Source organism: Marmota flaviventris, chromosome 15 (genome assembly GCF_047511675.1).
Source record: "Marmota flaviventris isolate mMarFla1 chromosome 15, mMarFla1.hap1, whole genome shotgun sequence".
Taxonomy (NCBI): Eukaryota; Metazoa; Chordata; class Mammalia; order Rodentia; family Sciuridae; genus Marmota; species Marmota flaviventris.
Window position 1 is genome coordinate 31,138,249 of NC_092512.1, and position 15,089 is coordinate 31,153,337.

The window sequence follows — 15,089 nt, forward strand, 5'->3', positions numbered from 1 at the left end:
GTCTTTAAGAAATTATTCAGTGCTGAGCCCTGTGCATTTTTATCTGGTTTAATATATTGCCTAGATGGTTCTTTTCTATACAAGTGACCTATCTTTACAATCCTTTAAAAAATATTATAAATATTATAAAAATATTATAAATATTTATAAAAATATTCAGTCTCTGTTCTGAGGACTGAGAAAAATAATTTGCCTACAAAAACCTAAAGGCCTGCTAACAAAGTTTGTGCTATTCAAAACAAAATAGGAAGGGTATGTGTACTTCTGATAATATTAATATTTATTTTGTTTTTAAATATTCTCTTTAAACAAATTATTTGCAAATATTTATTCTAGCAATAATTTCTAAACTGCGACATGTGTGCAGGTCTTTTAATTCTTGAGATGATTAGACTGAAATTGTGATTGTCTTATGTATTAATATGACTTGTCGATACTTTGAGTAAAACCCCAAATTAGAAAATAATCGGTCTTTAACTGAGTAGACCTTGGTCTCCCTGTTATCTGGGATTCGATTTTCTTATTTAGAAAGTAAAAGTTGGATCAGTTGATCTTCTAAGTTCTCTTTCTAAAGGAGTTGAAAGAAAAAGAAAAACGCAACTTAGCATCTTGGATAACAGAATGAAAAAACAGGGTTGAACTAGATGGATCTGGGTTTGAATCTCAGATATTATTAGCAGTGGGAACTTAGATTTCATTTTACTCAACTATAAAATGGGACTAGATGACAGCTGTATTGAGGGCTGCTGAGGTGTACATGAGAACAAAACTGTAATGTTCCCGGCACAATTTGTGCACATATTGTATGCGCTTATAAATGGTAGGATCATATTTTAAGGTCAAGGAAAACATAAAGTTGTGCACATGATTTGATCTAGTAATTTCTACTCTGGCACCCAGAGAAGAAAGGGAGTGAGCACTGTCCTTTTCCAGCAGAGATTTCCCTCTGCTGTGATGAAACCAGAGCTGTCAGGGTTTAAAAAAAGAACACCATCAGGGCAAAGGCACCACATCTTGGCAAGAAATGCTTTGCATAGTTTCCACCATCACCACATTCTCCTTCCCACTGCACACCCTGCTTCTATTTAAATCCCAGGCCCTTCACTGGACCACACTCATTTCAGCCAGTACACAGGCTCCCAGCACAGAAGAGACAGGTAGCATGGCACCAGGAGAAAAGGAAAGGGCTGAGGGCCCAGCCAAGAGTGCCCTCCGGAAGGTACGCACAGCCACCCTGGTCATCAACTTGGCCCGAGGTTGGCAGCAGTGGGCGAATGAGAACAGTACCAGGCAGGCCCAGGAGCCTGCAGGCTGGCTTCCTGGAGGGACCCGGGACCCACCCCAAGCTCCTAAACCAGCAATAGACCCTATCCCCCACCAGAAAGCTCAGGGTGCCCCAAAGTTTCCATCCCCAAAGCCAGAGGGACATGGAGATGAAGCCACGGAGGTCTCCCATATCAAAAGGAAAGAGGTGACTAAAACAGTTGTCAGCAAAGCTTATGAGAGAGGAGGAGACATGAGCTCCCTTAGCCACAGGTACGAGAATGACAGTGGCGTGCCTGAACCCGGACAGCCAGAGGATGACATCGACAGGAGGCTCCACAGACAAGACTCCCCGACACGGAGGAGAAAATGCGCCAACCTGGTATCTGAACTGACCAAAGGCTGGAAAGTGATGGAACAGGAAGAGCCCAAGTGGAAGAGTGACAGCATAGACACAGAGGACAGCGGCTACGGAGGGGAGACAGGGGAAAGGCCCGAGCAGGATGCAGAGCAGGTGGCTGTTGTCAGGATCAAACGCCCCATGCCCTCCCAGTAAGTGAATGTCTCCTACCACTGTACCAGGATCTCTAATGATCAGGCATCATCTCCAGGAATCCAGAAAGCCAGGGAAGCACTACTAGAGTTAGTAAGAATCTGGAAGACTGGGCGGGTAGTGAGTACTATAGGGAAGGCGTGTCACTGGGCTGAAAGGACAGTGCCAACCTCAGACATGGACATTTGGGTCCATGCACTATTCTCGACTGAAAGTGGGAAGTGGCATTAGGATCCTTTTCTGTGTTCCTGAAATCAGGCATGCATATGGCACTTTCTCAGTGAGAAATATAGAAGTGCTGAACAAGAGACAATTAGATTTGACTCATGGTTTCTTAGACAATGTTGAGTTTCTGTGTTCTCATTTAAAAAATAATAGATGTGATAATTCATATTTTATTGAGTTATTTTTATATTAACTATGAAAAACAATGGATTCAGGGGAGCTCTTTAGTAAGTTGTACCCATTATATTGCAGGAGCTCAGACTTGGTGATCCCAACCCTTTGAGGTGCTAGGAGTTTGACTCTCTGTGGTGTTTTGGTTTTGGTTGCAAGAAGGGTAGTAAACTTCCTTCTTCCCTTCTTCAGTTCCTTTCCCCAGTCTCAGAGTACACAGGGTACCAGAAGGAGACCTTCAACAGCAGCTCTTAAGGCCAAAGGTAATCCTAGCTGTGCTTGGCAATTTCAGCAGAAGTCCAATGGGATTTTTTTTTTTTTTTTGGCCTGAGGAGACTCCAATATTACTTAAAACTGAAAGTGCCATTATTATGTCTGTATCAAAGGGCATGTTTTTCTATTTTTCATTGTAGGTACTACCCTCTCCCCATAAGTGACAACAGAGCAAAAATTTTGTCATGGTTGCTTAAGTAGAAAGAGTTCTTGGTGGTAAATCATTACCACATGATGTTCCATGGAGTGGTTTTGCTAACTAGGATTTTACTATGAAAATTATTTATATTTTATGCCTTATTCTAAAAAGAATCTTTTGATTATATATGACTTGTTCTAGTTCCTTTAGCAAAATAAATTGGGTCCTCTCTCATAAAGGTGTATAAATAAAGCACCAATCATCCACTCTTTCTTCCCAGTTGTGTTTGGTAAAAGCAGCAGGTGTTGCATGTTAGGTGCCATTTTATAGATAAATGAATGGATATACACAAATGTCAAGAAATATCCAAGTCACAAGACTAGGTAATTAGAGAGTTAGAAAGCTTGATCCAGAGCTTGTATTCTTAATCACTATGCTGGACTTACTCTCCCAGTAGAGATCAGTATCAACTTCATCAATGGAATCCTAGTAACTCCAAATGTGTAGAATTTTTGTGCAACCAGGTAGAAGGACATCAGAAGTAGACACTTGACCTCCTACTGCCTGCCCTCAGTTCTAGAGCAGGGAGGGAACTCTTCCCTTGGTACTCTGGGGGCAGTTACCAATTTGCAAAGAGAATCACAGCTTAGGTCTCAAAACTGTTGACAAGACAACAGAGAAAAGAACATGGATGATCAGAAATGATCATATTGCCTTTTGGATGCAATCATTTTGTTTCTGATAAAGGGGGCCCTATTGAAGTCATGCTCCCCTTAATCAAATTAGCAACACTTCCTCCAGGGACGCTAACTCATACACAGAGGAACAAACTCTCCCCAGCACTTCTCTGCAAGGATGGAAAGTGTGGCAGATGTTCTTTACTGAACTCACAGTGAAGGGCGCCTTGGCACTAGGAGAAATGCTTCCTTTAGGATCTGTGGGGAGGGGTCACCTTCAAGCACTTCCCAGACAGACCAGAAAACTCACCTGTAGGCTCCATGATATTTCAAGGCTGGGATGCTGTTGAAGGGCATCTGTCAGAGAATGGGTAAGCTTGAAATATACCTTTTAGATATTGTTAGTTATAGGATCAAACTTCTTTTGTATTCTATGTTATTCCATTACATATTTAATAACTTACCCATATAACTATTACTCCAAAATGACAGAATTAGGGAAAAATGCATTTCCATATTCTCACCTTACTGCAACAAGGCCCCTTCACATTAGCAGCACTGAACTAATGTCATGTTTACCGTTGACAGATATAAAATTCTTTGCAAAATTGTTTTCAGTGAATGAAGCTAGATTTCCAAGACAGATTGCTTGCAATATCTGGTAGAATTAGTTACTTTAAAAAAATGCAGAATGGCCATTATTTATTTATTTTCATAACAGAGATTGAACCTAGGGGTATGCTTAACCACTGAGCCACATCCCCACCCCTTTTAATTATGAAACAGGGTCTCACTAAATTTCTCAGGGTCTCTCTAACTTGCTGAGGCTGACTTTGAACTTGACAGCGTCTTGCCTCAGCCTCCCAAGCTTCGGGGATTTATAGACATGTACCACCACATCCAGCAGAATTTTTTTTAATTAGTTACAAGAAAATTTGTTTACTGATAATAAAGAAACTGAGGAAGTGGATATGGATTCAATATTGATCTCCTAAAATAGGTGACAATACTAGTCTTTGAATGGTTTTTTGTTTTCTTTTAATTTATACTAGATTGTCTTTCTAAAGCTCCATGTAAACCATTTTTCAGCTGAAAATAAAAAAAAAATAGGATAATCTGGCATTCATTGTTAAATTCATTGACCAAGAAAATATTCAGGGTATGAGGCTTCCTAATGCCCAGAGGCTGGGGTAGTAACTCAGTGGTACAGCATGTGAAAGGCTCTGGGATCTATATCTAGCACTGAAGGAAAAAAAATCCTAATTTAAACCTCATATTCTCAAACTTTTAAAAATTAGAAATATAAAACAATAATGTTTATAGACTGAGAAAATTACCCATTAAGATAGGTTTCCTCCTAATTTTTAAAATAGCCTTATTTTCTAATTGTTAGTTGTAGGATCAAACTTCTTTTGTTTCCTTTTCCTTCTATTATTGGAAATAAAAATTCGACAATGTAGCAAGGTTGAGAAAGTGTTTTCTTTTAAAAGATAAATGTCTCTCTTCTATTTAGATTTATTACCATGTCAACTCCAACCCTTATAACCAGTGACATTTAGTTTCAACACTCAGGGAATCTAAATTCCTAATTAAAATCAGAAGAACACTACATCAAAGAATCAGAGGCCTGTATGACATAAACAAATTACCTCTGGAGGGCAATTTCTTTAAATTTAATTTCTTTAGATTTTGTAGTTTCTTTAAATTTCTCTTCTTATAATTTTCTGAATTTCTTTTCTTGGAAATTTCTTTAAACTACAAAATCAATATAATACCAGTGAGAGAGAATTTTAAGAAAAAGAAAAAAGTTATCTGTATACCAACATAAATAATTTCATTTGTGCATATGCTACTGAATTCTTTACCCTGGTGTATATGTTTTAGAGTGGCAATTGTGTCATTTACTGAAATTTGTATTAGATTATTTTCATGAGGGTCTCTTAGTGATTTTCTTTTTGTTTTCTTTCTTTTCTGTTTGTTTCATTATTGAATATCCAGAAGATACCTAAAGCAGTGCCCAGTAGCTATTCTAATAATTATAATAAAGAACAGAAGGATTGTCACAATGCCCTGATGTTCTATAAATGTAGGATGTATTACTTTTATACTATAGGACCAAACTACAGTTGGTGCTCAGGAGACAAAGTATGAGTTAATGGATTCCACTATTAACTTTCTTCTGAGGTATTTCAGGTCTTTTTTCATGCTCTAAAATGAAGTAGGCGTGAGATTTGGGTTTTGCCAAGATGGCTCTGTGCTGGTTTCGAAGACTATGCCTGTCATTGATCACTGTGGCTCCAAGAGGACAAGGGGCTTGCTCTCCTTTAATAACGAGACCAAGTTCTGCATGCTGTGGGCATCTAAACAGGGACAGTGTATAGTGTGGCAGGTGATGGTGAGGACTAGCCAGACTGACAGAAATCCATTCTGCTCCAATGTGGTATAGCTTCTAGCACTTTTTCACATGTAAAGGATTTTATAAAGTTGTATTAATGCATATAGTTTTTGTATTCTGCTTTTTTTTCCAATTAATTCTGGCACACTTTTCTCCATATGGCTCATGCAATGAAGCACCAATTCCATTCTACTGTAATAATGCAAGATGTAGCTGGAATAGGGCATGAGAATTAATGAAAGGTCGCCATCTAGTGGATGTCATTCCCCTTTTGAAAGCGATGTTAATGTACCTAGGCATTCCTCCCTTACTGCATCTGTTTGCACCTGGCTGGACTCTTTACCCCATTTTCAAAGGAGCAAAAAGGCCATTGTCTTCTTGGTATCACAAAAATAAATGACAGAGTCTTCATAAATAGCTTAAGGCCATCTTGGCCAAACCCAAATCTCATATCATAATTGAGGCTGAAGCTTACTGCCAGGGAAGAGACTTGAAAATCCTCAGAAGAAAATTAATAATGTGATTCAGTAACTCATATTTTGCCTCCTGAACTCCTCCTGAGCAGATTTTATGAAATGAGTTTGAATAGCAAGGGACATCTAAGTGTGATCTGTATCTGGTTTTGAATAGCAAGTTGTGAGGGTTCAGATAGCTCAGGCATGCCATTCACACAAATAATTTCAGCACTACTCTCCAATCGCAATGCATCAGGGCATGAGCTGGGGGAGAAGGAAATGTGGATCACCTGTGAGGTTGACAGGTACAAATCTCTGTTTTACTATTGCATGCAAAAAGACCTGGAGAAAGAAGTCTAACAGGGTGCAGATACAGAAGTGTCAGGGAAGTCTTACAACTCATTTATTAGACACTGTACCTGCTCATTGAGTGGCATCATTATAGGTAGAAAGAACATCAACTGCATCTTCAGTCTTGTGCTTGGATCCTGTATCCACAACTCATTCAGGCAGTATTTCCTATTAGTTATATGCAGGCTCTGCCACCAGCTCAACTGTGGTTCAAATTCTGGTTCTACGACTTAATATTTCTGTAACTTTAAGAAGTGAATGTCTCTGGACTGTTTCCTCATCTGTGAAGTGGGAATAGTGGTATTTATCTGATGGAATGGTTGTGGAGAAAATTAATAAAAAGTATTTAGAAGAATGCTAGTATAGTGTTCAATAAATATTATTGTTGCTAGCCAGTGTTTTCTGATTGTACAACCTATACTTAAAGTTTGTAAATATCATGTATATATGTTCTCATTAAAAATCCAAATATGAAAATCTATTCATAACTGGATATTGCAATGTATGTGTGGGTGGTATAAAGATTATCTTTGGAAAATAATTGATTTAGAGACCCTATACATAGATTCTCCAGTATAATTTGTTTCTACTTCTGAAATGTTACTAACATGAGACAATAAAATTTGCATTAATTTTGTATGATAGTTGCTTCTTGAAATAGCACTTCCTATCACAGTAGTTTTAAATATACTATTATTTATACCAAAATAATCTAGAACACACATCAAAATAATAATGATAGTGGGGGTGTACCTTTTGTTTTTCAGTTCTAATTTTTTGTGATGCATTTATATGTCTTTTATAATGAAAAATCTATAAAGACTCACATTAAGATGCAGATGCATGGGAGAACAAATGGAAAGCAACACTTGAGTGCTAAATTATCAGTATATAATTTTGAAAGACATTTTTAGTATTAGATGGACACAATACATTTATTTACTTATTTATTTAAAGTGCTGAGGTTTAAACCCAGTGCCTTACACGTGCTAGGCAAACATTCTACCATTAAGCTACAACTCCATCCCAAATTACCAGTACATTCATTCTTCATCCTCTCTCTCCTTCAGGGCAAACAGATTTACAGAGCAACTCAACTGCAAGGCCCATCGGAAATACAGCCAGGTGGACAATTTGAAAGGGAGATGGCAACAGTGGGCTGATGAACACGTACAATCCCAGAAGCTCAACCCTTTCAGTGAAGAATTTGACTACGAGCTAGCCATGTCCACTCGCCTGCACAAAGGAGACGAGGGCTATGGCCGTCCCAAAGAGGGAACCAAAACTGCTGAAAGGGCCAAGCGAGCCGAGGAGCATATCTACAGAGAAATTATGGAGCTGTGCTTCGTCATCCGCACAATGGCTCGCCACAGACATGATGGCAAGATTCAGGTTACTTTTGGAGAACTCTTTGACAGATATGTTCGTATTTCAGATAAAGTAGTGGGCATTCTCATGCGTGCCAGGAAACACGGACTGGTGCACTTTGAAGGAGAGATGTTATGGCAAGGTCGGGATGACCATGTTGTGATCACTCTACTTGAGTGAGCCTTCAAGAATAAAAATCAAACTTGACCCTCTCCTGTCTTACTACAAAATGCTAATGCACTAAATATTAAAACACAAACTGCTCTGTAATAAGTCTGTAAATATTAAAACATTTTTACATAAACGACTTTTGGGCTCTACTTCTGTTGAAGAAGCTTGAAGCTTTTGAGAAAGCACACAAAGCATCTTAGAAAGCATGTAGAGAATGTTATTAATATACTACTATTATTAACATTTGAAATTCCACTTATCTTTTTTAAATATTTTATTTAGTTGTAGGTGGACACAATACCTATTTTTTTTAAATGTGGTCCTGGGGATAGAACCCAGTGCCCCACACATTCTGGGCAAGTGCTTCAATTCTGAGCCACAACCCCAGCCCCTCTATCTTTTAAGGCAAAAATATTAGGCTATTCACTGCAGATATTATTTATAGATTTTTAAATATCAGCTCTAGGAAGAATCCCGACTTCAGGAAAACATCAGCAGAACATATTACAATGTCAATGTCAATTTTCAAGAAAAAATTCCATTGTGTTAAACTAAAATTTTCCAAGAAACTAGACTTATTTTGTTTTTAATCATAGCATCACTTATGAAATGGGTACAAATTGTTGTCAATTAGATGTTCAAGTTCCTCTGAGGGCTGAGATTCTAATAGGCTTCTTTTTCCTTCTGTGTGACATGCAATTTGCATGTTATGGTTTAGCTATGAAGATGTCCCCCAAAAGCTCAGGTGTGAAACAATGCAAAAAAAGTTGAGGTGAAACAACTGGTTACAAGAGCTTTACCCTAATCAGTGCACTATTCCATTTGAATGGATTAACTGTGTGGTAAGTGTAGGCAGGTAGGGTGTGGCTAGAGGAGACAAGCACTGGGGGTGGGGGCATGACTTTGGGTATATATTTTGTCCCTGGTGAGCAGAACTCTCCCCTGCTTTTCCAACTGAGCTGCTTTCCTCTTCCGCACCCTTCCACCATTCCTGCCCACATCTCACCCCAGTGGTGGGAATGGGGTTCCCCTTGGTGGAATGGGCTGGCTGAGAAATAAAAGCTAGGAAAAATTGAACTGCGTAAAAACCACAGAATACAGAAAGTAGTTTCAAAAGTGGGGGGCAGATGGACAAACTGATCAGAGAGATTGAGCTTCTGGACAAAATGAAGTCCCCACCTGCTTTATTTATATAGGGAAACATGAGATTCTATAGAATGTTCTCCAAAAAAAGGTTAAAAGTGGGCTGTTCAGTTCCTAGCAGGTTATGCCCATCTCTGGAGCTACTATGTGAACCTTCCTAGCAGAGCAGAGGAAAAGGTCACGTGCATTGGGCAATCTATTGCTGTGGGAGAGCCACAGAAAGTTCCCAATGCCTGGCCCATATCTCCCAGGCTACCATGCCGAGAAGATCCTCATGCATTTCACTGATGGCTTCCCCCACACGGTGACGTCCTGCCTTACCTGGGGCCCAGAGCAATGAAGTCCACTGTCTATGGACTGAGACCTTTGAAAGAAAATTTCCCTCCTCTAAAATTGCTCTTGTGATGTCTTTTGGAAGCAATGAAAAAGCTGAGTAAAACATCAAATAAAAACAGAAATCATGGTGGCTGGTGGTCTCAGATCTGATAAAGAAGGTGTCATTTATGTCAAAGTACAATGAAGCAAAATACAGGACATTCTATGAAGTAGAATGTTCAGTGTAGAAGAATCTTAGTCTCATTGGTGAATTAATAATCAGTTTAAAAAATTTTAGTTTTCCCCATTCTCTACAAAGATAATTTAATGAAATACCTAGAAGTCTAAAAATAGCAATATCAGTTCGGCAAAGGTTTTTAAAAAGGCATAGTAAATGTGATGATAAGGAGAAAATTATTTGACATTAGCCTGTTGGTTGTCAATTTTTCTCCTTAATTTAATGTGTTTACAAAATACTAAACACAAATTGAGTAAAATGTCATATTATAATTAATGAATTCAATAAAAAAGTTACTAAAATGCATTTTGGCATTATATACAAAAGTTAATTTCATATTATTCCTCGAACTAAAAGGCATTCATAAGTTTATTAATCTGTATTTTATTTTAAACCTATCTTAAGAATTACCTTTGTTTTCATGTGTTTTTCTGTCAAACTGAAAGTTCCAATATCTTCTTACAGAAGAAAATAATATGTATATTTTTGTTTGCATACTAGATTTATGAAGATACAAATTAATGACTAATATTTCTAAATACAATTTTATATAAGAAACACACTTCTGTTACAACAGTGAAATCTATGTCAAAATTTCAAAGCCAATTGGCTAAAGGACAAAACGTTTTCTTATTTTTCTTGTTATATACTATTTTAGATTATATCCCACAATATCACTTTCTTGTGTTTGAAATACAATAAAATTTCAGGGTGTAACTGAGGTTACTCCTAGTATTATAGAATACTGAGACCAGACTTCAAGTGTTCCCTCATATTCAACTCTGAACAAAAACAGCTTAAGCAGTCACTGACACAGATTATTTAGTTTGATTTGTTTGAATTTGAGGATGATGTAGAAGTCCTCTTCTTAAGAGAGCTGACAATCACTCAGACCTATGGATAAAGTCTGGCTCTCAAGTCAGAAGTGAGTTTTCTTGAATAAAAATGCCTGACACATAATAGGCTTAGACTGACAAGCAGCTTGTGAGGATAGCTATCTTCTTCAGTGTTTGTGACACAAAAAGTAGCTCATGGTTTGTAGATTTTTTTCTTTATTATTGTTATCTGGATACTTTAGGTCATCTGTCCTAACACTGTTTCTTGACTTGGAATTTAAAAAAATGTTTTTTCATCAACCAAATGATTATTATTCTAAAAACTCCATGATAGGAGAAATTCAGTTGGAAAACTTAGGACAATTTGACAAAAAAACCCAAAAACAAACAAACAAAAAACCCAAAACTAATCACACATGCTAATGGAAATTCTTATGAGTATTTTTTACAGTCACCCAAACACACGAAATAATTATCACAGATATTTCTAAATTCCCAATAACAGTTTAATTAATTAAGCAATTTTCAGGATTTCCCTTTTCAAAACTTTCCAATGGTCAAAGGATTTTGTACTTTTGATACATACTTCTTCACCCTGTTTGGACCTCCATCCAAATATTTTATTGCTCTAAACTTTCATAACTTGGAAGTTTTCTGACTCCTGATTTCAAAGTTCACCTTCTTGTGGCTCTGCCCACTTAGAACACAAGGAAGTTCAGAGCTTAGGGTTTTTTTTCTTCCTACCACTGACAAAATGAGGCCACATTCTCTTGGTTTGCCTTCTGCTTTTTCATTTCTGAACCCGAGTTCCTTCTTTTCCTTATTAGACACAGGAATAGTGTATATGTATTTGTAAACAAATATATGCACACAGGGCTGGGGTTGTTGCTCAGTGGTAGAGCACTTGCCTAGCACGTGTGAGGCACTGGATTGAATCCTCAGCTCCACATAAAAAAATAATAAAGTTATAAAAATATATGCACACTGGATTGTATATTTATAAATGTTTATATAGTTTGAAAATAGTATAAGCAGAAATAAATCAATTTCCTGAAGGGATGGGTATAATTGAGAGGAGAGATACACTTCTCAGAACACATCTGTTTGTAGAGCTTTATTTGGGAGCTTCTAAATATTTTACATATATCTGGGTGAACAAATATATACATTACTATGGGTGCATACTATTCAGGAATTAAAATTTTCTAGTCAAAGGTATGAACATGCTTAGTTTTAGTAAATGTAGCACAAAAAATTTTCTAAATGTGATCTCACATTCTCCTTTAATAAAGCTTTTATTGACTGCTTTAATAGTCTTGGGTTAACCATTAAGTCCCAACTGTTCAATTCCACGTAGGATGATAGGACACAATGTATTAAAGTCCTGTGACTTTTCCTTTGCTGAGGTCTTTTGATTTGTAGTCATTTCTATATTGTGAATGAGTTATTAGACTTATTACAAAAACCTTATACTTGTTGGTTGTCTTTTCACTTTAAACAATGCCTTTTGATAAAGTGCTTAAAAATTTTAATGTTATACCATGTTTTCTCCTTTACACCATCTTTTTTTCTCCTCTGATCCTTAGTGCTTTAATTTAATTTAAGCCTATCCTAAGGTTATGAAGATATTTTCCTCTTTTTAAAACAGCTTTATTGATTTACTTTTTACAATTAAACATACAATCTGTAATTCTTATTTGTGGTGAATTAAGTTTTTCTATTCCAAACAGATATCCAATTAATGTAGCACCATTTACTGAAAAAAATATTCCCGGGGCTGGGGATGTGGCTCAAGCGGTAGTGCGCTCGCCTGGCATGCATGTGGCCCGGGTTCGATCCTCAGCACCACATACAAAGATGTTGTGTCCGCCAAAAACTAAAAAATAAATATTATAAAACTCTCTCTCTCTCTCTCTCTCTCTCTAAGAAAAAAAAAAGAAAAAAATATTCCCTTTACTGGGCAGTAGTATTATTAGCTTAAAAAAAAAATCAGACTTCTAATAGTACCTGTCTTACTCAAGCTTTTTAATATGGAAATGTCACACACTTGTTCTTCAATGTTGCCTTACTCTTAGCCTTTACATTTCCACATACATTCTAGAATAGCTTAATTTTCACAAAAATAAGGTTAAGATTTTTCACTTATCAATATTGATTTTTACAGAACTGACATCTTTCAGTGTTCTCTGTCATCATAAATATGGTATATCCTTCCTACACAGATGTTCATTTTTTTTGGATATTTAGCTGATATTTTCAGTGTTACTACAAAATAGTAATACTTTACATTTTCTACTTCTTTGTATATAAAAATGGATTTTTTCGTTCCAATTTTTGAGTATCAAGCTTATAATCAGTGCCATTGATAAATCAACTAATTCCAATAGTTTGATCTCTTTAGAATTTTCGGTCAATAACCATACCTTATTCAATGACATTTAAATGTCTTTCTTCCTGTCCTATGTATTTTTTTTTCTTTCTTGATCTATTGCACCAGTTAGAATTTCTAGAACAATGCTGAATAGAAGCCATGTAGTGGTTGTTATTGTCTGGTTTCCTATCTCAAGAGAGGAAGGTTTCAATAATTCATCATTAAGTACACTTCCTGTACATTTTTTCAAAGGTATTTTCTGTTTTGTTGTTTTAAGCAGATTGAGCAAAATTCCCTTCTTCGCTTGTTGGCTATTTGTTTTTGTTTTTTTTTAATCATAGAAACAGGTAAGTATTGAACTTAATCAAATGCTTTTTCTGGACTTTACAAGGATATTATGGATTTTTTTTTCTTTTTTTGTAATGTGGTAAATGGTCCCAAATGAAAAAATGTTAACTAACTACTCTTTTCTAGAATAATTTGGTTATTAAGTATTGCTTTTTTATATATTGCTGGACTTGACATGATTATTTAAAAATTTGCATGTATGCTCTTAACAGATCCTCCTATAATTTTTGTGTGAATGTTGTAGGGTTTTGACTTTGAGGTCATGCTAACTTCAAAAAGCAATTTGAGAAATGGTGTTTCCTCAATATGTTGGAAAACCTACGAATGACACTATTTTTTCTTTAATTATCTAGAAAAATTACCCAGTGGAACTATCTGGGGCTGGGATTTTTGTTAAGAAGGTGAGTTTTTAAAAAATTAGCAGATTTAAATTCTTTAATTAAAAATTTATTTCTTCTTGGATCAGGTGTCATAATTTCTTTTTTTCCACATTTTCTAAATGTTCCCTACATTGCCAAGTTTAATGACACAAGAAATGTTTATACTATCTCTTAAGGTCTGTAGTGATGTCTCCTTTTAATTTCTTCGCAAGAACCATTTATTTTGGTTTTTCTTCCTGTCATTTTTGATATGTAAAATTTTATTATTTTCTTGAAGATTTGTAAATTTTTAAAAATTATTCAAAATTTTAATGTACACTATGAGAAATGAACTTTTAAATCAACTGAATTATATGAAAATAAAATAAATTTGACATTTGCTTTTAATTTTTAGATTTCTGCTTATATTTTTATTTTGGCTCACCCTCTATTTTCTTTATGTTAAATTTGTTGTTCTTTTAACTTCTTGAGTTTAGAGACTTCTCTTCTGCCTGTCACTTACTATAGTACCAAAATTTATTTCAAGGACCCTCTTCTTTTTGATGTGACCTATAATCTGCCAAGGCATTTCATACATAGATATAAATCCACATCTACTTGTATGTTGTTCATTTGTATAATGTTTTCTCTCTTAGAATGGAATATTAAATGCCATCTGCAAATTGATTCTCCATGTGAGAGTCCATAACTAATGTAATTTTGTAGCAGATTATTTCTCCTATGTACACTGACCATAACAAGATGAATAATGCACTTGAGTTTCTGTGTTTAAATCCAGAGAACTACGCTTATTCTCATTTTCTCTGACATGAAATCAATATCTAACTCTTGATAATCCTAATTCCCAAATCTCTTTCAAATCCGTGCCTCCTTTATCACCATTATACTATTATTCTTATTCTGACATCATCATTTTTCTCTGAATTTTACAACAAACTCATTATTGTTTGCTTCCTATTTCTTCCCTCTATGAATCTATTTTTCACAGAGATTATTCCTAAAGTACAAATTTAAACATGTAACCATGTCTTTCATTCCTCTACTCACATTCTTAGTTGTTCCTGTGAGATGTGAAAAAAGATTGAAATTTTTTGGTGTTGTGGACAACATAGCTCTTTATAACATGAGAGGCTTATTTTTGTTATGTTTCTCCACCAAAAAAATGAAAACATATCTCAAAAATATCAAATGATATCTTTTCCATGTGTCAAGTGCCTTCTATCTCCATTTTCTAAAACTGTAGTGCTACATCTAGTTGAATATATCTTTCCAACACTATTAACACCACTACCACCAGCAACATCAATAAAATTATTAGAAGCATCTTTTTAAAAATAAAAGATAAATAAAATATGCTTAATTAAAAGATTTCTCAGATGTGAAAATAACTTGATTATTCAATAAATCCAAACTCAAG

General features: G+C 35.8%; 1 protein-coding gene across 1 annotated transcript; it reads left to right on the plus strand.

Moving 5' to 3' along the window:
* Positions 1 to 1,162: 1,162 nt before the first annotated feature.
* On the plus strand, positions 1,163 to 8,050 carry Abra (actin binding Rho activating protein). Its single transcript, XM_027952879.2, has 2 exons — positions 1,163 to 1,815; positions 7,573 to 8,050. The coding sequence occupies exons 1-2, from the start codon at positions 1,163 to 1,165 to the stop codon at positions 8,048 to 8,050; spliced, it is 1,131 nt and encodes a 376-aa protein (XP_027808680.2).
* The last annotated feature ends 7,039 nt before the right edge of the window (positions 8,051 to 15,089 follow it).